At 40.5% G+C, this 24,115-nt stretch overlaps 1 protein-coding gene across 2 annotated transcripts in view; it reads right to left on the reverse strand.

Moving 5' to 3' along the window:
* The window catches only part of lamb2.L (laminin subunit beta 2 L homeolog), an 88,334-nt gene that overhangs the window by 7,460 nt on the left and 56,759 nt on the right, over nt 1-24,115 (reverse strand). The window contains exons 16-31 of one of the 2 annotated variants that reach the window (XM_041589374.1): nt 23,924-24,051; nt 23,518-23,638; nt 18,673-18,865; nt 16,252-16,395; nt 14,591-14,822; nt 13,903-14,066; nt 12,699-12,728; nt 10,498-10,722; nt 8,202-8,419; nt 7,172-7,268; nt 5,604-5,976; nt 4,946-5,130; nt 3,009-3,250; nt 2,427-2,630; nt 1,667-1,811; nt 1,185-1,392 (exon numbers count right to left, since the gene is read on the reverse strand). In XM_041589374.1, the coding sequence (XP_041445308.1) occupies nt 1,185-1,392; nt 1,667-1,811; nt 2,427-2,630; nt 3,009-3,250; nt 4,946-5,130; nt 5,604-5,976; nt 7,172-7,268; nt 8,202-8,419; nt 10,498-10,722; nt 12,699-12,728; nt 13,903-14,066; nt 14,591-14,822; nt 16,252-16,395; nt 18,673-18,865; nt 23,518-23,638; nt 23,924-24,051 (2,909 nt within the window). 2 annotated transcript variants of the gene reach the window in all.

Genomic DNA, 24,115 nt, shown 5'->3' on the forward strand with positions numbered 1-24,115 from the left:
AATTTGTTAAGATGACAATATTAGTATGAGTGTGCATATATATATATATATAAATATATATATATACAGGTATAGGATCCCTTATCCGGAAACCCGATATCCAGAAAGCTTCAAATTATGGAATGTCTCCCATAGACTCCAATTTATCCAAATAATCCAAATTTTTAAAAATGATATCCTTTTTCTCTGTAATAATAAAACAGTAGCTTGTACTTGATCCCAACTAAGATATAATTAATCCTTATTGGAAGCAGAACCAGCCTATTGGGTTTATTTCATGTTTAAATGAATTTCTAGTAGACTTAAGGCATGAAGACCCAAATTACAGAAAGATCCATTATCCAAAAAAACCGCAGGTCCCAAACATTCTGGATAACAGGTCCCATACCTGTATCTATCTATCTATCTATCTATCTATCTATCTATCTATCTATCTATCTATCTATCTATCTATCTATCTATCTATCTATCTATCTATATATATACACACACTGTGTATAAAAGTATTGTTTAAGAAGGCTTAGTATTTATTTTCTTAACTTTAAGGGGGTTATTTGCTAAACTTTGATTTTTTTCTGTTCAGGCTTTTTGGGTCAAAACTCTTTTCGAGATTTATTAAAGCCCGATGCTGCAAAAAGCCCAAATCCAAAAATCTGGCATCTCAGACCTGCCGCGGTTGCGTAAAAGTCAAGGGCAGAGGTCCCTATACTATTTGGAAGTTTCTGTGGTCTGCGATGGAATTAGCGCAAAAATCCAACCATTTTGGGCGTTTTTTGGGCAAAAAACAAAATTTCAGGCTGTTTGGGAAAAGCTTGAAAAAATCAAGCAATTCGGGAAAAAAACCCAAACAAAACGTACGATACGTGTTTTTGCTCAATTTTTGCGGCTTTTTACCTGAGCCTATTAAATCTATTTTAATAATAAATAAGGTAAAATTGGGTATGGGAGTTTGGACATAGTTTTTTTTATATAAATAATGAGATAAATTCAGATTTTAGTAAATAACCCCCTAAGTATTGTCAGTTAGTAAATTTCTATTTGTCCAAATCACTTTGACCCTATAAATATATACCTAAATTTGACCCAAATACCTAAATTCTAAACTTTATGAAAACTCTCTCATTTCAACCACCAATCCAGTAAATGTACTGACTCCAATTGTTTTGTTCGTGTAACACACTCACTTGGCCCGTTTGGCTTCGTGCAGCAATTGTTCTGCTTTGCGCACGTCAGCGGTGGTTTGGTCCAGAATGGCATCCACATTTGCAAGAGTTTTCACTCGGTCCTTGATCTCTTCAGCAAGACGTTGTATCTGCTTTGGGGTTGCTGGGATTGTGAGATCCAGGACACGGCTTGCCACCATCTCAATGCTGTCTGGGTCTGCACCTTCCTCTGTAATGTACAGAAAAGAAATAAACTTCCAGTCTAAGCCTATGACTCTCCAGCAGTCCAATGTCAACCAAGGCTGGGGCTTTATATTAAAGGTGCCAGGTAAGTCACTGGTTGCACATCATCACCTTTAAAGGTGCAAAATAATGAGTTTAAAAACTAAATTTCCCTTTTTTTAAAACAAATAAACGACACTTTGTATTCAGTTTCCACTAGACACCACTAAGACCATTTTTATTGGTTTCTTGACCTGTACTGGACAATTATAAACACTCACGGTTCAGAAAGTCTTTGATTTGCTGGATGAGTTCCCGCAGCTCCTTATTGGACTGTTCCACCCTTGCCTTTGTTTCATTGGCTCTGTCAAGGGTGGCCTGTGCCCTCTGTTTTGCTCTGTCTGCCTTTACCTTTGCTTCAGCCACCTGCATGATAGCATGATAAAGAGTGTGTTAACACAGTATACAATGTTTAGAAGGTTTTTTGCACAGTTAAGGAATGTATTGACCAGATATAGCAAAACATGTTTTTATATATAAGGGGTCCCCAAATTTTGAGGCCAATGGGAGCAACATCCAAGTGGTTGGTGAGCAACATGTTCCTCCTAAGCCACTGGTTAAGTTAACCTTCCCATATGCATTGTGGTATGCAGTATGCAAATATCACCTGTGTGCTTCAAGGCACTTATCACCTCCTAGAATGGTCTGGTGCATTGGTTTTAGTTCATTGGTTATCAAATCACTGGCAGTTCAAATCTGCTGTCTGGAGTTTTTTGTTTAGTTAGGGTTAAGGCATGCACATAGGGGCTAGATTGCACTTTATACTACGAGTGTAACTCATTATGTGAACTGATAATAAAATTCTGCTTTAAGAACCAAGTTGTTATATATATATATATATATACCTTAAACTGTCCCTGGCCTTTCAAGGAAACCAGGGACTAGGCAGTTGGCTAAACATACCTAAACACTTCATAGTATGCCCAGTGTTAGTAAATAAGCACAAGGTAATTGTAAAAGGTCCAATGTACACATGCGTACCTTTCGAAAAAGCACTTCTACTTCTCCCAGTGCTTTCTGAAGTTCTTCTTCAGCATGGCGTGCTCGACCCAAGGCATTGTCAGCAGTAGCCACAGCTCCATTACAGTTCAACCCACCACAATGTCTGTTCCCCTCATCATCACGACAGCCAGCTCCACCACAAGGGCTCTCAGAGCATGGGGCATCTCCTGGAGCACCACAGACCTGTTAAAGGCATTTCTATTAACTGAAATTGCTTAACGAAAAAACCCAAGAATAAATTCCCCAAGCAGTGTTCCAGATTTGTTGAACCTCTGTAAACCATTGAACATGGTGCCTGCTGAAATCACAGGGAAAGATTAAAATAACATCGGACTCTGGACTCTGGAGCAATGCCAATAGGAGATGCCCCACCAACAAGTCCTTTAACACTTGGCCTAGTATTGTCCATAATTGCATTTTATATCACTCAGCTGTATACGCTTTGTATACTCTTTCATACTTCATAAATCTGCAAATATTTTGTTGATATATATATATATATATTATCTGCCTGCTTGTTTGTTAATTGTACAATGGAGTTATGTTGCCCATACTACAAACCTTCTCATTGATCTTCTTCATGTCAAGGGTGTCTGTTTTAGCTGCCAAATCATTAAGTGCCCGACGATTAGCCGCATTCTTTCTGTTGAAATCGTCACGCTTGTGGGTGATTAGCTGCTGGGCCTTCTCCCTGGTCCTGGCCGAATGGCTAACAGGGCTGGGAACATTAGTGGTGGCATTATTGGCTTGTTTTTCAGCCTGTCTAGATTTTGCATGAGATTGCTGGATGCTGTCATATGCACCTGAAACCCACAGAGACAGATGTTAAATTGAAGTAATTTAATTTTTTATCCTCTGAATGTATATATGTCTAACTTTATTTGTAAAGCGATGTTAAGGAGCCGCAGTGCTGTACATTGCATAAAAGTACAATATATATAAAATTATACACGTGAAAGACAAATCACATAATAAATATATATATATAGAATCATATCATCATCATCATGCTCATTTATTTATATAGCACCGACAAGATACGCGGTACTTATCAGGACAAAGAGCTTAAATGCTATGTGGTAAGAGACATAGGGGTATATTTATCAAAAAGTGAAGTTAGAGATCGCCACAGTCTGCTAGAGTGAAATTTCGCCACTCTCCATTCATTTCTATGGGATTTTGAAAGGTGTATTTATCAAAGGATGAACTTTCACTTTCTCCCATTGATAAATACTCTTTTAAAAATTAAAAAAAATGATGGAGAGTGGCAGAATTTCACACTAGAGGACTGTGGCGATCTCTAACTTCACTTTTTGATAAATACACCCCATAGTGGGAAGGATGTCCCTGCCCTGTGGAGCTTACAGTCTAAGTGGATGGGAGGCTAACATACAGACACAAATTGGAGATGAAAAATTACGCAAGGTAAGGCATAGTAAGTAGGCATAGTAAGTAGGGACAGGACTAGGCTAATGTTCTAGTGCTCCAAAAGGTCAGCCTACCTGAATTCATTTACAAATTATAAAATTGATGACCATTATTATTTAGTAACTTGCAAAATGTTGCCCTGTAGAAACCAATCAGCAGAAGGCTGTAGAAACCAATCAGCAGTTAGCTTTAACTGGTCTAGTCTAAATACAACCATAAAATCAAATATCTGGTTGTTTATTATGGGGTAAGCTGCTCATATATAGGGGCCAACTGAAGTTGCCAATTCAGCCCCTCCATACCATGCGGGAACATGTATGGGGCCCTCAGGAGGGCATACTTAATCAATATCTTGCCAAAAACCTATTGGATAGGTTTGAAAATCCCATTGCAGTGGGCCAAATCATACAGCGGCCTAAACTGATCTCTCGGACAAGGGTCTCATCTGTGCATTGAGTGGGTCCCTGCCCAGCAAGTCTCAGTAGGCTGGCTGTGTCTGGATGGCCAAATCAGGCTTAGATCCATTCATTTGTTGACCTCAACAGGCAAATCTTACCATGTATAGCCAGCTTTACTGGAATGGTACAAATGCAGCAATCCAAGCAAACGCCCTACAGTACAACCCCAACAGTTTTATGATCAAATTAAACCTTTAATATCAAACCTTGCATTTGCTCAAAGATTCATAAAAATTCACTTAAAACACCAGCAGCAGCTTTGATTGATATTATTTGTGATATGGAGTCTCTGGGTTGTTGGATGCGTGGCTCCATCCAGAGTCTCAATTTTAAGTCGTTTTTTGAGATATATTGGGAAGAATGTAGTAAAATATCGTAAAAAATTGTCAACATGAAAGTCATTCTTTACCATCTATGGATAATTGTTATTATTACCCTGATTGCCTAAATCCAAACAAGCAAAAAAAAATTTGCATCAAAGGTTTGCTCTGCATCTCACGCCTGCTGTTAATAAATGAATATTAATAAAGTTAAATTAATATTAATATTTGATATTGTTTTAAAACAAATACTCTGTTTAGTAACAGATAGCTCTGATAATGACCAACTCACCCAGAAAGTTGGAGTTCTTTAGAACATCCAACTGATGGGACCTCTCCTTGGCAGTCATGTTTAAACTCCGAGCATTCCTTTCCAGCTCCGCCAGATCATGATTAGCATCAAAGTTCTCATCCTGCACAGTCGTCAGCTCCACCTCTAACTGCGTGAGAGCCTCCGTTGACTCATTAATTTTATTCCTGAAATGATAAAATATAAAATTGGAGAGAGAGTTTTCAGTTTCTAAGGTCTTTCAAGAACCAACTCTTAAAATATTTATTGAAACCATTGTATATAAGCTTCTTCCGATGATAATCTACACTTATCAGGATGCTAATGAATGCTACTGGCTAACTTGGTGGAACATTGTACTTTCTTATACTAGTACACTTGGTTGACATCATAGGCATGGCCGCCATTGATATTGCTTCTCCCTAGCCTTACTGCAGTAAGCAGTCTACAAAGTTTTTTGTTTCTATGGGAATAACATTACAAATTCTAGCCATTAGGAAAAACTGGTATTTGCTTGATATTTGTTATTGGAAAACCTTGGACAATCCAACAAATGTAGTGCAGCTGAAATATGTATGGAATAGAGAGGAAAGCATCCATGTGAATAAGCTAATTGCGCATTTCCATAACTTTTTTTAAGAGGTTTAATATATTCACTGACCGCAGGTCATCCATGATCTTCATTAGTTGAGTCACTGACTCCACAGTGGCATTACGAGCATTGACAATGGCCCGAGCCTTGGCAAGTTTCTTTTCAATGTCACGGAAATTCTTTTGGTACACTCCGGCTATCCCACTCAGCTGGATGTCCTTGCCTCTTTGAACCAGGCTCTTGGTACGAGTGGCCAGATCTTGAACTATTCGGTCCCAGTCTCCAAAACACTGATGGCAGGGCTGACAATCAGGAAACTGGCCGGAAAATCCCCGGGCACACTGGTCACAACGCACTCCTGACACTCCAGCACGGCAGGAGCAATGACCAGTGGCTCTGTTACACTGTGCTGCCTTGATGCCACGACGATCACAATCACAAGCTGGTAGACGAAAACAGAGAGCTAAGCAAAGTTTGCACATTCTGGGAATTAATATAACAGTTCTGCAACCCAAGAATTTCAATTGGTTTTTGCCCACTGCATTAGCATGGAAGAACTTATGCCAGGTCATTAATGTTCATTGCTTAAAGGAACAGTAACACCAAAAAAAGAAAGTGCTTTAAAGTAATGAAAATATAATGTACTGTTTCCATGTACTGATACAACTGGTGTGTTTCCTTCAGAAACTCTACTATATTTTATATAAACAAGCTGCCGTGTTCCATGGGGGCAGCCATTCAAGGATCAGGTTACATAGCAGATAACAGATGCATTCTGTAGAATCCCATTGTACTCTGTTACAGAGCTTATCTGTTATCTGCTTTGTATCCTGTGCCTTTTCTCCTTCTACACAGCAGCTTGTTTATATAAACTATAGCAGTGTTTCTAATATAACCTTTACCAATGCAGGGCAACAGTGTATTATATTTTAATTACTTTAAAATGTTTTTAATGTTTTTATTTGTTGGTTCTTTTAAAAAGGTTGACTTAAAGGGATACCGTCAAGGGAAAACGTGTTTTTTTATCAAAACACTTCAGTTAAAAGTGCTGCTCCAGCAGACTTCAGCAATTAATCCACTTTTCAAAAGAGCAAACTGATTTTTTTACATTTAATTTTGAAATCTGACATGGGCTAGACATATTGTCAGTTTCTCAGGTGCCCCAGTCATTTGACTTGTGCTCTGATAAACTTCAGTCACTCTTTACTGCTGTACTAAAAATTTGAGTGATATCACCCTCCCCCTCCCTTCCCCTCCCTTCCAAAAAAACATTATTTTATTGTTTATCACATAAAAAGTTATGGGCAACATTTGAGGAGGAAAAACATCATTTGGTTGCAGTTTTTCCTATAGATTTTTTGGACCAATTCAAATCAATAAGAAAATGTTGTTTTATGGTTTACCATGTGCAATTTTATGCGTGAGATTGAGGAGAAAAACTTTTCAGTTTCAATTCTCATGTGATAAACAGTGATTTGTTTTTTTCTCATTGAAATGCATTTTGCTCTATAGGAAATTTGGAACAGAATTAGGATTTAGGATCTGAATCTTACCCACTTTGTGAAAATCGTTTTATTGCATTTTCACTTAATTTCATTTCTTTTTATTTGAATAGAATGGGGGAGGTGTATAGTTACCCCTGCACTGAATATTGGGATTTCCCCAGTAATTTTCCTGGCAATCTGTACAGGTCAGACCACCAAATCCAGGCCGGCATTGACATTTTCCAGTAAACTATAATAAAAACATAAGAAAGCAGAATCAGAACCAGTGACAGGAATTATGTTTGACTTGTTTCAGGGGACTAAATCTACATTTAGCTGCTACAGATATGCCTGTAAGAGGTATAAAGTAAAGCACCCCCCTAATAAAATTTGTGCAATAGAACAAGTTCAGCACTTACTTATATTTGTTTCCTGTAAGACTGCATTTTCCAGGAACACTTCCTGCTCTGCTACTGCGGAGGGAACTAATGTGCAAAGCCAAGGTAGGAACTTTTACTTGATGCACCAGTTCCCATGTGCAGGACTAAGAGAATGTTCCTATTGTCTTTCAGGTAGTAATCCTTAATGTAATGTTTTACAAACTTGTTAAAAACTGTTTATATGCCACTGCAAAGTAGTTTAATACTGTCTACAGCACACACAGCCTGCATTAACTAAAGCAGACATACAGTTACACCTGCAGAATCAGTGCACATGTTGCACAGTAGTTTATGCTGATTACAGATCCTTTATGTTATATAAAGAATACTGTTTTATAAAAGCCACACTATGATATTTATAGAATTGCTGTTATTTGTATTTCCAGAACAGTATTGTTAAAACAGCATAATGTTATATGACCTGTATACTGATTTGTTTGTATAGAAGTATATATGTTTATTTAGTTTAGAAACTTTTACTTGATGCACCAGTTCCCATGTGCAGGACTAAGAGAATGTTCCTATTGTCTTTCAGCTCCCTGCAATAAATGGAATTACTTCTCTCTTACCCTACCCTCGCACTCTGAATTCATTTTCATTTGTGCAACATGCCTAATATAAAAAAGGCAATGAATGATTATGAATACTCGATGAAGAGGTCACTATTTGTCCATAGAACCTTATTTGTTCTTGATAATAGTTTTCTTTTATAAGTTATAAACTGATAATTTGCTTTCTCTCACCTCATTGCAGGCTAGGCTGAAGGAATGGTTGGGGTCACAGTTGCACGGCTGACAGCCCTTGCCGCTTGCCAGGTTCCAAAAGTTGGGACTGCAACGGTCGCAGTTCTGTCCCATGACATTTGGCAAGCAATGGCACTGGCCACTTGTTCTGTCACACATACAGTCTTCCCGTGAAGGACACTGGCTTGGTTCTGTCCCAAGGTAGTTACATGCACACTCTATAAAAAAACAAGGGGTTTATAGGGTAAGATCCTGCTGTACTGGGCAAGCCACATTTTTATGTGTCCCAGAAACCTTAAAGGAGAAGGAAAGCTACTGGAGCAGTTTATTGCCAGTAGATTAGCCACAATATTGCAAGCTATAACACTATATTTATTCTGCAGAATGCTTTGCTATACTTGAGTAAACAGCTCTTGAAGTGTTCTGTGTTTGTTTAGGATAGCGGCTGCCATATTAACTTGTGTGACATCACTTCCTGCCTGAGTCTTGCCCTGCTAGCTCATAGCTCTGGGCTCAGATTACAGCAGGGAGGGGAGGAGGGAGGGGAAAGGAGCAAACTGAGCATGCTCAAGGCCGTGCCCTGGAGGTTTAAGCTAAAAACAGGAAGTCTGATACAGAAGCCCATATGTACACAAAAGATGGAAAGAAATGCTGTGTTTCTTTTGACAGAGGACTCAGAGCAGCATTACTCCAAGGGTTTACTGGTGTATTTATATAGACCTTTCTAATAAAGCTTACTTAATTTTAGCCTTTCCTTCTTTAAAACATGGTTTAATAATTGGATAACTAATTTAGCCACAAAAAAATAGAAATAGCCTTGACACCCAATATGGCTTTGTCCATCTATGACCATTCCCAAATATATGATTAAAGATTGGACAATTGTGCAGAGATTTCCAGTGTACCAGTAATCACATCCCAGAGCCTTAAAGGGCATCTATCACAGCCAAAATCAAACACATATTAACAATCTGACCAGTACAAGCTAAACATGTTTAATCAAACTACATATATAGTTTTTTTTAAAAACTGCAGGTTTTAAAAAAATCCCTTACTTTGTCAAATGGGTTCTTTCACTGAGGGAGGCCATACTGTGACTATAACAGAGACACTAATATGCAAATTTCAGGAACATGCTCAGATTGTAACACTGCTTTGAGTATTCTACCCAGAATGCCTTGTTTTAGGAAACTCCTCCACTAGAAGTATCAGGAGATTTCCCTATCTTGTCCCCTGCTGGTAAAGTCATTATGCAAATGAAGGGCACACAGTAACTTCCAGCAGGTGGCAGCACTACTGAACAGCAGCTAACACACAGGTTTGGCTGATTTGAAAATAGCTTAGAAGGGTTGATAAGCAAGCAAGGAATTTCAACTGAGCATGTGCGAGATTTCAGAGCTACAGTTGGCTGGGAAGATATAGGTAGGAGGAGCCAGTAAAATCCAAGATGGCTGCCTCAGCTAGAACTGCAGGGGAGATAGGGGAGATCTTGCAGAAGGAATAGTGAGTTGATCATTTACATTATAAAAACAATTCTAACTGTTTTAAAAATCGGATTTCTTGAATTTTCACAGTGTATTTACTTAATAAATGATTTTGGTCATGATTGGTGCCCTTTAACTTGTAGACCACATTTGGACCTGCCATAACTTTCATCGTCATCATCATCATTTATTAATATAGCGCTGTCAAGATACGCAGTGCTTTACTGCAGTTATAGCAAACAGGGAATAAATGGTGGATAACAAACAGGGATTACAGAGTACAATAGGGTTAGAAGGACCTAGAGATTAGAGTTTACAAACTAAAGGTTACAATTGAGACATTAGGATTATATAAACACTTTGTCATTTTTGATACAGCAATGATCAATCAAGGTACATCGAATAAGCCTCTTTAAACAGGTGGGTCTCTAAGGAGCGCTTGAAAGTTTGGAAAGAAGGAGAAAGTCTGACAGCTTGTGGCAGAGAGTTCCAGAGAAAAGCAGAAGCCCGAGAGAAGTCTTGTAGATGAGAATGGGCAGAAGTGATCAGAGGAGAAGTGAGGCGAAGATCAGACTTTCATATTTCATTTTTCTATTCATTTACTGTTCAGGTTTGACACAACACATATAGCCCTTTAGCTGCTGTGATTTATCTCACCACCATTCCTAACCTGACAATGCACCAGAGGGTAGGGGGAGCTATAGTTCATGACAGAAGACACTTGTTGACATCCTTGATTTCTTCTACTCAAGACAATTGCAAAACTTTGTACCCAAATGCCTAAAGATACAACAGAAGAATTGGCTACTCACTTCTGCAGTTGTGCCTTGATGCATCACCATAAAAGCCAATTCGACAGTGCTCACAAAACCTCCCTTCGGTGTTAAACTTGCATTTGAGGCACTGCCCACTGCGACGGTCGCAAGCCCCAATATCTGTCATATCGATGTTGTTGTTACACTGGCAAAGAAGACAGCGGCCCCCAGTCTGGAATGGATTTCCAAAGAACCCTGGAGAACATTCATCACAGCGAGCACCTATGGGAAAGAACAGAGCATGAGTGATCATTCATTACTATGTATTGATTTGGAGGAGCAATGGACTGTGACTCTGTATCTGCTGCAAAGATATAACTAATCATAACATAATCATGGAATAACCATGATCTGATTTTCAGAGCCTTCCCATAATAATAATAATAATAGTATAGCAGCAGGTCCTAATCTACTTGGACATTACAGAGGCTTACTGCACTTCTTTCTCATTTCATAATGTTGTCTATTTCTACAATAATTCTACTTAAATTTTATTTGGTATCACTTACTGGAGCAGCGCTAATAATAACCATATGGATGGGGGGGGGGGTAAAAAGCAAAGGTGAAGAGTGAGAGAAAGAAGAAGATATGGAGGACAGGGCAATGGAAGTCAGAAAGAAAATACATAAAGGCAGAATAAATTGGAAATGGGGAGAAGAGGGAGGAAAATACCAAGGATTAGCGGGACAATAATAGGAAGATTATACAAGAAATATGGTAATAGGAGTAAAAGAGAGGATAAAAGAAGGGGACAAGAGAGAATACATTTGTAACCAAAGAAAGGAAGTAAAATTATGTTAATTCTTCCTAAACTCACATTTTCCCTTTACAAGGTATGTTTGGTTTATGGTCCTCAAATTGTTGGTCTGTCCCCCATGGGAAGTATTGGAGCAGTGGCAGAGAAGGTGCTCCACCTAAAAGCCAGTTAGGGATAAATTTGGGGAGAATTCTTTTTTGTTCTCATAGATACTCCTGGAGGCCCAGGAGTGAAGGACAACTAGGCTGAGATTTAGAATTATCCCTTGCTTGCAATCATAGATATTCCTTAAACTATAGCTGAGTAATTTACGCAACAATGTCCTACTATACTCATAACCTTATTATGAGTTTAGGGGGGCCCTGACCGAAAAATGCACTTCCATGAGGGGCTTGAGCTAAAAAAAAAACCAACAACAATATGAGAACATTTACTCTGCACATTCGTCATCCGTTAATAATTCAACTGAGTTTACACTTTGGATATTAATTAATAAATTCTACCTGGAATACTAAAAGAGAGTATACTTACTCCAGCTTACAATAAATCCCACTGTACAGTACATATTTATGATAATTAGAAAGTTTGCCAGCCATTCCTTTAAATAGAGATATTTATATTAACAGCTACTCTGATCTTTCTGCAGCCTCTGCAATCCATTCTTCATAGATTTAATGCAGACATCTGTGATTTTTAGTGTGAAAACAGCAGAGTGATGTGTGAAGTGCCAAAAAACCCAACACACAATGTACAGCATGAACATTAGTGTTCATAGCAGGAGTGTGAAATGCACAGCTGTCCTCTCAGCCTGGTGTATGAGTGCTCACTTATCTATTAGGAAAAGTGAATTGGTGCCATCCTTTATTAGGGCGACATAGCTGTATACTGCTTTGTGCTCTGCTTTAGATGGTGGGAAACCCAACACAACTCAACCAGCAGTGTAGTGTAAGGTAATTCTGTAAACAGCCTCAAGAAATCGCATTACAGTGACCCTAACACGTCTAAACTAACTGGATTGGATACTTTTCAATTTACCATGTTCATCCTTATTTCTAGATGAAAGCACTGCCTATAGGTTGTGTACCAGCCTGGAGTTTAAAAGGATCATCTTGACTAGACTATTAGGAGAAGTGTCAGGTCTATGGCAGTCTTAAAAAGAGCTATAAGAGAAACCTAGCTGTAAATGTAGGGAGTCTTTATACTAGGAACCCAATGCTGCAAGTATATTGGTATCAGTTACAGTCTCATTGCAAACATGGGCTTTGTCCCACCAACCAATGCATGGATCTATAAATTCAATTAGATCCATATGCCAAATTACAGACCCGTTTTGTCTCTAACGTACCCCCTGCTTAGAGATGTGGTTGACATTTGTTGAGAAGCATAAAACAGGGTGAAGCCATGCATGAGAGGGAGAAAGACCAAGAAACTATTTACTCACGCCGTAAACCCATCGCCCTTTTTACCAATCCTGGGAAGAGAAATCGTAAAAAATACACAGCACATCATGTTTAGAACAGGAATCAGAGCTAGCAGTGGCATCGTCATTCCTGAAAGGGCAATTTTAACTGAATTGTTTAAAAGACAGATAGATGGAGATATATATATATGCCAGATGTACATAATATGTCTTTTTTTGAACACCTACAAACTGAAAGCAGGAGTAAGAGTCAAGGGTAGATAGTTTTGTTTCTTCGTTGACCCCATTAAATGGGAAGCAGCTACAGATAGGGAAAGATATTTTGACCCACTAGGGGTGTGGGTCCCCAACCTTTTATACCTGTGAGCCATGTTTAAATGTAAAAAGAGTTGGGGAGCAACAGAAACATGAGGATGCCAAATAAGGGCACTGATAGGCCATTTGTTAGTCCCTATGTGGACTGGCAGCATATAGAAGGCTCTGTTTTCCAGTACACAAATAAAAAAATAAGCACCTGCTTTGAGGCCATTGGGAGCAACATCCAAGGGATTGGTGAGTAACATGTTCCTCCTGAGCCACTGATTGGGGATCACTGTTCTAGGGAAATGGTTCGTATACTGTAGGGCTGCCCCCATGGAAATGCCTGGAGTGCCAGGGTAGGCTCAGCCTGAAGGCCAGTTAGGGTGTGATTTGGGGAGAATGCCTATTTGCTCTCCTAGATCCACTGGAAATTCCAGCTTGAAGGTCAGTTAAGGTGAGATTTGGGATGAACACTTATTTTCTGCCCTAGATATTCTTGGAAACCTTGTTATAGGCTAAGGGTTACTCTGTAACTCCAAGAGGAACTTGAAAAATTCTGAAGACCTCTCCTTTATGGTCTGCAGTGGTCAAAACACTACTTTTAGCCATTATTTACAGTTTAGAGCTATAATGGGAGTTTATTATGTTAGAGATATGTATCTGCTTACATTCTATGGCCCACAAGTTGGCTTGAAGAAGTACCTTGCTATGCCTGCCATATTTCTTTTATCTGTCCTATAGAAACAGTACTGATAGTGCATACTAATATGTCAAATATACAGCTAACCAGTTACTGGGCATCACATTATAGGTAACAATACACTAGGTTTCTGATGTGGGTGAGTGAGAGGTACTTGAGGTGCATGCCAAATATTGTAAATATATAAATTTTCACAAGAAAGTGACTAAAGATTACAGCACCCACCTGAGTACCCCTGTTTGCAGTTACAGATGACTTGTCTTGAACGGGGGTCTTGTTGACAGGATGCTGCGAAATGTCGCCCACTGGTGGGTCCCTCTGGGCAGGGGCAGGGACGGCAGTGATCCCCTGATCCGAGTACTGGGTTTCCAAAAAAGCCTGCAATGCATCTGTTGGGAAATGGATAAATGGGGAATTACTTGAATAAAAAAAATATATATTTGTATATGTTGTGTAGTTTGGTTTTCATACAGTAGAATATTTGTTATATTATATGATCATTTGCTGTACTGCCTAAAAACTAGGGGTTCCCCTGTCTAATGCTGAGCTTGTATTCCATTACTGGCCCCAATCAGCTGATCAAGCCCCAGTTACATCAGGTCATACCCCTAGACCTCAATAACGTAACTAGGGGGCGCGGGGCCCGGGTGCAGGCCATGCAGATGGGCCCGCCCAGAGAAGATTTTTCCGGCGGATTCACATTCATGCAAACAGCTGGCCTGAGGGGGTGCGGACCCTGGTGTAATTGCACCCTTTACACCCCTAGTAGTTCCATCACCGTCAAGGTCACACCCCTTGCTAGATTCTTGTAAGAGCTTTATAACAAAAGACATATTACATATAAGCCACTTCTTATCATCCTTATAGGTGCAAAAAAAGGTCCCATAAAATGCACTATTGGCACTTAACCCACCTCTCACATCTGTCTCCAGTGCTGTGGTCTCTGCAGTTCAGACACGCCCCTGTTCTCTGGTCGCACTCTTCCGAATGACTGTTGCACTGACACTGCCGGCAGTTCGGGAAGCCCCAGTGGCCAGGCTGGCAGCGGTCGCACCTGGAACCAAATGCTCCTGGCCGGCAAGGACACTGACCCGTGCGCTGGTCGCAGAAATTCTGGCTGGATCCCTCTTTATTGCACTCACAGACTGAAAGCACAAACAAGGCAAAATCATAAGCTGAATCTGTTTCTCTGTTTGAGCAAATCCTGGCTCGAAAATCTGGGGCTCATTTATGAATATACTATAAATTGCATCAATGTAATCACCAATAGTAATCTAATATTTACTTTCATTTTCTAACTTGTAGTATAGTGATCAAAGCTGAACACTGATTGATTAATAAGTTCCCCCTTCTTGGTGTTACTGGAGGCCCACCTAGCACCCATCAGTTTATTATTCTCATCTAATATCCCTTTAACCCTAGTATGTGGGATTCTAAGGTCCAGTAGGGGTTCTGGAGCATTAAGGGGTTCAAAATTGCTTTAACACCACCTACAGAGGATAGCCTGGATATTTCCACTGCATTTTGAGGGAAGCCTATGACTAAGTGCCCATAAGGCACGAAACGCGTAAGGTTACTGTTTTTGAGTTTATATTTGTTAAATAAAATACTTTTTTTTAACTGCATCAGCTATTGGAGTGAAGTCAGGTTTGTGCCAGCCCACTACTACATTATGAGGGAAGTGCAGGGTGCCACTCACAATTAATGGATGGCAAGCTGCATTGTGGGCAGAAAACATGGTGCTTTTAACCTATTTTTTACCACTTTCCACCTTGCTGCCCCTAAGTGAACCTGTTGGCCCATTCACATGAAAAGTCTTTGTTTAATATCTTCTTAAATCTAGGGCCCACTCATGTCTAAGGTCTGCCCTCCAAGTAGGCATGCCCCAGTAACAGTTTTTACAGGAATGGCATCTGTTAGCTGAAAGCCCATTATCCAGAAAGCTCTGAATTACAGGAAGGCCATTTCCCATAGACTCCATTTTATCAAATATTTTAAAAATAATTTCCTTTTTCTCTGTAATAACAAAACAGTACCTTGTATTTCATCCCAACTAAGATATAAATAATTATTTTTGGAAGCAAAACAATCGTATTGTGTTTAAATAATATTTAAATAATTTATTTAATAGACTTAAGGTATGGAAATCTAAATTACAGAAATCTCTAGAATCTGAGCATTCTGGATTAGTGATGTGTGAATTGTTTTGCCAGCCATGGATTTGTGGCAAAATTCCGCACTTCACCATCTGCTCATTTTTTTTCACAAAACTGCGGCAAAAATTTGCCACGACAAAAGAGTCGCCAAGACAAAAATGTCACGGAGACAAAAAAGTCGCACATTGACTTCAATGCCTTTCACAAATATTTTGCCGTCCACACATTTTACCATTGTTTCGCAAATCATTTAGTTGAAACGGGACAGATTCACTCATTGCTATTCTGGATAAATGTCCATGACTGTATAATTATAAATGAGGATGATAATTAAGACTTCCGTTGGCATTTCTTTGTTTAATAAATGGAATGAAAGGATAGAAGAACACAACAAATGTTTTAGCGGGCATCAAGCTACCTCGGCACCCGGTTGGTCCAAATCCATAAGTTCCTGGTGCACATCGGTCACAGCGCTGCCCAATGACGTTAGTTTTACACTGGCACTGCCCACCATTGGGGTCACATTCGGAGCTCAGAGATCCCTGTGGGTCACAGCTGCAGGCTGGAAAATGAGATATCAATATCTGTTATTAAAATGGCAAAGAATGTTTATCTCTGTAATAAAGAAAAAGTAACTTATATTAGTGAAGTATGGGTCGATGAAAACTTGGCCGCACCCAAACCTTAACCTAACCCCTGAGCATCTGCACCCAACCCGAGCCCCTGAGTGCCCGCACCCAACCCTAACCCGAGCCCCTGAGTACCCGCACCCAACCCTAACCCGAGCCCCTGAGTACCCGCACCCAACCCTAACCCAACCCCTGAGCAACCGCACCCAACCCTAACCAGCTGTGTGCTCCTATTTATATAACTGCCGGGACATCACGGAAGGGGGCGGGGCATGCCAGCAAGCGAATAGTGCCTGGGGGAAAGTTTGTGGCCTGCAGATATTTTTTTTGCGGAAGTTGACTCAAACCTGCCTGACCCGAGGGTCCCGTGGGGTTACGTGTCGGCCCGCACATCACTACCTTGTATTTGATCTAAACTAAGATATAATTAAATTTTGAAAAATATTTCTAAAGTATGCTTAAAGATAAAAAGTACCGTATATACTCGAGTATAAGCCGACCCGAGTATAAGCCGAGGTACCTAATTTTACCTACGAAAACTGGGAAAATGTATTGATTGGAGTATAAGCCGAGGGTGAGTGGGTTAAAGAAACTGGTACATTTCACAAGTCTAAGCCAAGGCAGTTTGTCAGCAATGGAGAATGGGTTGAAGTCTCTTGTACACACACATAACACATATTTATGGTGCCTCAGTCTAGCTATGTATATCCATCAGTGAAGAGATAGTGTGTGCCATACAGGGGCAGCAGTAATTAGGCATGGTACACAGCTCCAGCACAAAATGGAGGCTTTAAATGAGAAGGAACGGCTGGAGACACTTGGGGGTGCCAAACGTTAGGCACCCCCAAGTGATTGTAGCGACTTACCAAAACCCCAGGACCTATAGGAGTGAGCACCACGGAGAAAGCTACGGTACTTCTGTCTTCGCGCAGCTGCGCATTTCCCTGTACTGGCGCATGCGCATTTGAACAAAAAAGCCGACTTTACAGTTAAAGTTCGGCTTTTCGTTCTAATGCGCATGCGCAGCTGCGTGAAGACGGAAGTACCGGTAACTTTCTCCGTGCTGCTCACTCCTATAGTAAATCGCTACAATCACTTGGGGGTGCCTAACGTTTGGCACCCCCAAGTGTCTCCAGCCTTTCCTTCTCATTTAAAGCCTCCATATTGCTCCATTTACACACCATTTGTTCGCCTGAAGCGCAGCCTTTCAGTTTTGCGTACTGACCCGAGTATAAGCCGAGGTACAGTTTTTCAGCACATTTTTGGTGCTGAAAAACTCGGCTTATACTCGAGTATATACGGTTTATGTTTATTTCACATTATAAAAAGTCAAAAATTCCCCTTATGGCGTCTATGACCTATGAGTGCTAGGTAGGCATGAAGCGCATTAGGCGCCATAAGGGGAATTTTTGACTTTTTATAATGTGAAATAAACGTGTACTTTTTATCTTTAAGCATGCTTTGGGATTATTTTTCAAAAGTTATGGTTGTACCTCTGTTTGGCCACTAGAGGCTCCCAGCATGCTACAACACTTTTTACTACGCCTCTGATCCAAGGTAACTATATGTTTTAAGATATACTTAATCCTTATTAAAGGCAAAACAATCCTATTGGGTTTATTTCATGTTTAACTTCATTTTAAGCAGACAATGTATGGAGATCCAAATTACTGATCCTTTATCCGGTAAACCCCAGGTGCCGAGCATTCTGGATAATAGGTCCTATACTTGAATACTAAAATTGCACATAAAATTGTACTTATAAACCAAATCAAATGTGGCAAATAAACCAAAAAAACTTTGATTTTTCAAATTCCACCAATTGACTCCAAATATGTTTTAGGTGGTCCCCTATAGGCTAAAACAGCAATTCGATAGGTTTTAGATGGCGAATGGTCGAAGTCTGATTTTTAAAGAGACAGTACACAATAAATTTCAATATTTGGATTTTCTAATTTTTTGCAAATTCAAAACGAATTTGGACTATTCCCTAGTCGAAGTACACAAAAATAGCTTGAAATTCGAATTTTTCCAATTCAAAAATTCACCTCGACCGTTGATAAATCTGCCCCTAATTATTGGGCTAGTTGGGGGTTGTTTGGGCCTCTGTTTATTTTCCCAATCCCAGTCTAGGCCTGATTGAAACCTGCAGTCATTTCTTCTACTCTAGCTGGTAACTGAATCGCTAGTCCCTTAGATCTTATACTTACGCAGGGCTCCTTCGTGAATGACAGCCGACATGCTTGTGATGAGGCCGGAGCACACCTCGGTGGTAGGTGACTTTATCACATTTCCACTGTTGCTGTGGCAGCGATAACGTTCAAAAGTGTCCTTTCGTTGTATTGACGCGGGGTCCCCGGCTATGAACATTTCCATGGCCGAGTATCTGGGAGCCAACACCAGCTACAGGCAAGAAACCAAACCAACTTTAACAAGTAGTTCCTCTAGGGCGGGGCCTTCTGAAACATTCTGGATTCTCATGCCAAATGTTTTCTAGGTTAAGTTATGCTGACTTGCAGGGATAGAATGATACACTATCAGCAAGGCAACATCTGACTGCAGGGAAATTTGTCTCAGAGGGTCAGGGCTTCCTCAGAGGGCTATTCTAAGGACTTTTTCAATTTACATTACAAAAGGTGGTTACATTTTAAAAGTTAACTCTTAATATGGTATAGAATGGCCAATTCTGAGCAACTTTACAATTGGTTTTTATTTTCTATTTTTTTTTCAATTTTTAATGAATTGCCTTTTTTCTTCTATTTCCAGCTCTCAAATGGGGGTCACTGACCCCATCTAAAAAACAAATGCTCTGTAAGGCTACACATTTATAGGTATTGCTACTTTTTATTACTATTCAGGCCTCTCCTATTCACATCCCAGTCTCTTGTTTAAGTCAAAGAATGGTTACTAGGGTCATTTGGACCCTAGTAACCAGATTGCTCAAATTGCAAACTGGAGAGCTGCTGAATAAAAAGCTAAATAACTCATGAAGTACAAATAATAACAAATGAAAACCAGTTGCAAATTGTCTCAGAATATCACTCTCTACATCATACTAGAAGTTAATTCAGAGGTGAATAACCCCTTTAAGATTCCAAGATATTAAATAAATACGAGTACCAGAAATTAAACCTTTTTTTTTCATAACGTTGTCTTTCCATGCTATTTATAATTTTGTCGTAAAAGTATTTGCCTGAAGCTTTTACATTACTATCTGATCCCCCATGTTCCTCTATGAGGGGGCTGCCGTATTTGTGCAGCAGTAGTTAATTAGCAATAGAAACAGGTTGAGAAGAGACATTCTGGTTGGCGAAATATAGAGTCTTTTTTAGATGTTCCTCTGGTTAGGAAAAACACCAGTAAACCCCCGATTCTCTAAAGAATCGTTAATGAAAGAATGGTAACAACAGTGAGGCAGCAAAATGCGATGGGTGCTGATTCACTCGGCATCCCCAGGCAGCAACTGGCGACGCTAATTTGTGGGGATGTAGAGTGAATCTGTGCCTATTGCTTGTTATTACCTATCTGCTATTAGAATTCTTAAATTTTGAGTTTATTGGTAGTAAAGTGTTACTGAAAAATTTCTTTATAAACAACATTTTTTGTGAAAATGTTCTCCTGTCCTTGAATGAGTTCTCCCTGGTGAGCTGTACTTAAAATCTTGACTTTAACATCAGATGAACGCTGCACTCTTGAAAATGCAACATAAAGTTGACCATGACCAAACACAGGCTCAGATAGGTAAATGCCGACTTTATCCAATGTTTGTCCTTGTGATTTGTTGATTGTCATGGCAAATGCAGCCTTAATGGGGAATTGTCGTCGTTTAAGTTTAAAAGGTAATTCCTGGTCAGAACTGGTAAGGTCAATTCTGGGAATCAAAACAGTATCACCGCTATGGGATCCTGTAAGCACTTCTGCCTTGATAACATTTTGTCTCATGCTCTTCACAACCAACCGTGTACCGTTACATAAACCTTGCTTAGTGTTAGGGTAGGGGCACACGGCGCGATTTCGCCGCGATTCTGCGCTGGGCGAGTTGTCGCTGCGTTTTTTAAGCCGAAATAGCTTTGCTAACTTTGGCGCTGGCGTCAATGCAAATCGCGGCGAAATCGCTGCGCTAATTCACACGCGGCGATTCTTTTTCTACTATCGCCCGGAAACGCTCAGCGAGGCAACTTCGGACGACAATAGAAAACGAATCGCCTCGTGTGAATTAGCGCAGCGATTTCGCCGCGATTTGCATTGACGCCAGCGCCAAAGTTAGCAAAGCTATTTCGGCTTAAAAAACACAGCGACAAATCGCTTAGCGCAGAATCGCGGCGAAATCGCGCCGTGTGCCCCTACCCTTAAGGTTTCTTAACAGCATGCCTATTGTTCCTACTTTGAGTATAAGATTGTGTTGTGGTAATCCAGCATTGTTGATAGTGTTTAAATATTCTAATGGGAAGTTAAGTTTCTCACTTTCGTCTTCAGAATCAATACAGTCAGTACTCAGAAAGACACAGCTTTGTCCAGGAAGTAATGCAATCACTTGGTTGTTTATCATGTCAACATCAATATTTTTTGGAGATAATATAGCCCGTTTTGCTAAAAATGGCCACCCACGCAGGTACGCAACCGGTTCCCCTCCTAGAGTGACGCTAGCGCCGCCATTAGACAAACTTGCAAAGGAGTAGCAAGATGGCCGACGCTTATACAGACTTTAGTGGGCGGATGACAAACTCGCAGAGGAGTAGCAAGATGGCCGACGCTTATACAGACTTTAGTGGGCGGATTTGGCAGTGGGCGGATGACAAAGTCGCAGAGGAGTAGCAAGATGGCCGATGCTTATACAGACTTTCGTGCAGGTACGCAACCGGTTCCCCTCCTAGAGTGACGCTAGCGCCGCCATTAGACAAACTTGCAAAGGAGTAGCAAGATGGCCGATGCTTATACAGACTTTAGTGGGCGGATGACAAACTCGCAGAGGAGTAGCAAGATGGCCGACGCTTATACAGACTTTAGTGGGCGGATTTGGCAGTGGGCGGATGACAAAGTCGCAGAGGAGTAGCAAGATGGCCGACGCTTATACAGACTTTCGTGCAGGTACGCAACCGGTTCCCCTAGTGTGACGGTGAGCGCATCTGCCTCCCTAGATCCTAACCTTCCAGCGGTCGCCGCCTGAGTGAGCAGGAAAGAAGAGGCGGCGGGAGGCAGAAGGAGACGGTGAGCGCATCTGCCTCCCTAGATCCTAACCTTCCAGCGCATCTGCCTCCCCGATCCTAACCTGTTCTGATCCTAACCTTCCAGCACATCTGCTAATCGAAGGCCGCATCTATGTCTTTCGGCTGAAGTTGCGCGCGCATCTCATAGATCCTAACCGAAGTTGCGTGCGCATCTGCCTCCCCTCCACTCGGGACATAGATAGGCCTTCGGTTAGTATATAGGATGAGAAATCTCTTTTCTCGTGTCTTGGCTAAACAGAACACATGGCACAACCCTGACCAGCAGATGGCTCTGTTGTAACCAAATTCATTTTGTCATGGAATGTTAACAAATAAAACAATGAATGTAAATTGCAAAAGTGCTTAGAATAGCGCTTGTGTAAATTTTTCAGTCGCTAATTTTAAAGGGTACACTTCCCCCCCCCAAAAAAATTCCAAATCCTATTTTATCATGTTAGTCAAGCAAAATGAACTTTAATTATACTTTATATATTATTTGAATCTTGTTTCCGTCAGTCGGGGAATTCATAATTATAGCAAGCAGGCAGCAGCCATTTTGTGGACACTGTTATTAAGACAAGCCTTGTATCATCTCAGAATCTTGTTTGTGCACCAGAATGGGGGACCTGATGTCCATCCCCATGCCCTGGCTACACAATTAAATGGTGAAGAGAACTAGGGGAATGTGGGGAGAGCAGCAACATCTAGGAAGTGCTGAATGGAAATTAAAAGTAATTGTCTGCCTAGGCATAGAGGAGGGGCAGTCAATATTTGATTGACAGCTGAGATTTTTAAATGAGTTTACAACAGCTACGAACGCTTTTAAGGGGAAGAAAAGTCTAAAATAGAATTAGGCTAGAAATGCTGTATTTTGTATACTAAACATAAACATGATCTGCACCACAAGCCTAATCAAACAAATGATTTATGCTTTCAAAGTTGGCGACAGGGGGTCACCATCTTGTAACTTTGTTATACATCTTTGCAAGACTAAGACTGTGCACATGCTCAGTGTGGTCTGGGCTGCTTAGGGATCGTCATAAACAAAGCTGCTTGAGTTCTGCATGGCTGGGAAGTAAGGCGGGGGCTCCCCCTGCTGTTCATAAGTATGATTGTTTCCCTGCAGAGCAGTTAGGGACCATCTGACAATTCCTATCCAAGCAGTAAATGAAGGGAGAATTTTACTGCATACAGTCAGGTTTCTTATAAAAACATTTTTTAATTAAAGTATATTGGAGATAGGTTTCTTTTTCAATAAAGTAAAAATGGGATTTTATTTTTTTGCCTTTACATGCCCTTTACTAAGAAAAAGAATTTGGATTTCATGTTTTATTTGAAAAGGACTTTTATTATACAGCTTTTTATGTCTGGGTGACAGGTCGACTTTAAAGGTTAACCTATCATTTAAGATCAGTTCTCTAAGAACTCAGCCCCAGCCACATACAATGTTTATAGGGAAATTCTGCCTCCTACTGACACAGAAGAACACAGAAAAGAGAGAGACTAAGAAAAAGCTGTAAGTACTGGGCTGAGCTATAATCAGGGTCAGTCTGGGCCGGCGGAAAAAACTCAGCCAGCCCTACCTGCTCCCTGCAGTTCTTCCTGCCACGACCTCTTTTCTTCAGGTTGGTTGCGGCCAAAATACAGTGCATGCGCGGCACAGCAGGGGGCCTGGAGACCCGGTGGGCCCCCCAGTCCGACCCTGGCTATAATATATGTTTTTATAAAGCTAACCAAACCCCTCTATGGGGGAGGAATTTACACCCGGTAGGGAAGCACACAGGGGCATTATCTGGATCATTCTGATGCCATATCATTATGAGAAGTGAAAATCTGGGGTTTACTTACTGAATCAACCAATATGCTGGCTCCAGGTACCCTTTCTCTGGAACTGTATCTGCTAAACTCCAGTCGAATAGTGTAACTGACTCCACGTTCCAGACAAACCGGCTGAGGCAGGACCACATGCCTGTAAAGGAAAAACATTAGAAAGTAAAGATATTAAAGGGGTGGTTCACCTTTTGACCTATTATAGAAAGCCTAATTCTAAGCAACTTTTCAACTGGACTTCATTTTTTCTTTATTATGTTTTTTAAATTATTTGCCACCTTCTTTGCCAACTTTATACATTACATTTTTGGCTAACTAACTATATCAGGAACATTTTTTATTTAGCGCAGCCTGTCTATTTACACAGATTTTATTTTCACACTGAAATGTTCCTTTAAGTGGTGTTCATAATCAGTTCACCAACCTTGTGCCAGGGGGTAGAGATGCCACCATCTGATCATCAGCCGGGATGGTATTACCACATGGGCTGCTTGTTGGGATAGGACCTGGTCTAATTATGGATATTTTTACTTGTTCCCACATAGCTGAAAGCTGGCAGAAACAAACACACAAGAAGCAAATGAACAGTGGTGTATTTAAAGGGGAGGTAAAGTCT

This window comes from Xenopus laevis, chromosome 4L (assembly GCF_017654675.1).
Source record: "Xenopus laevis strain J_2021 chromosome 4L, Xenopus_laevis_v10.1, whole genome shotgun sequence".
In the NCBI taxonomy this organism is placed as follows: domain Eukaryota; kingdom Metazoa; phylum Chordata; class Amphibia; order Anura; family Pipidae; genus Xenopus; species Xenopus laevis.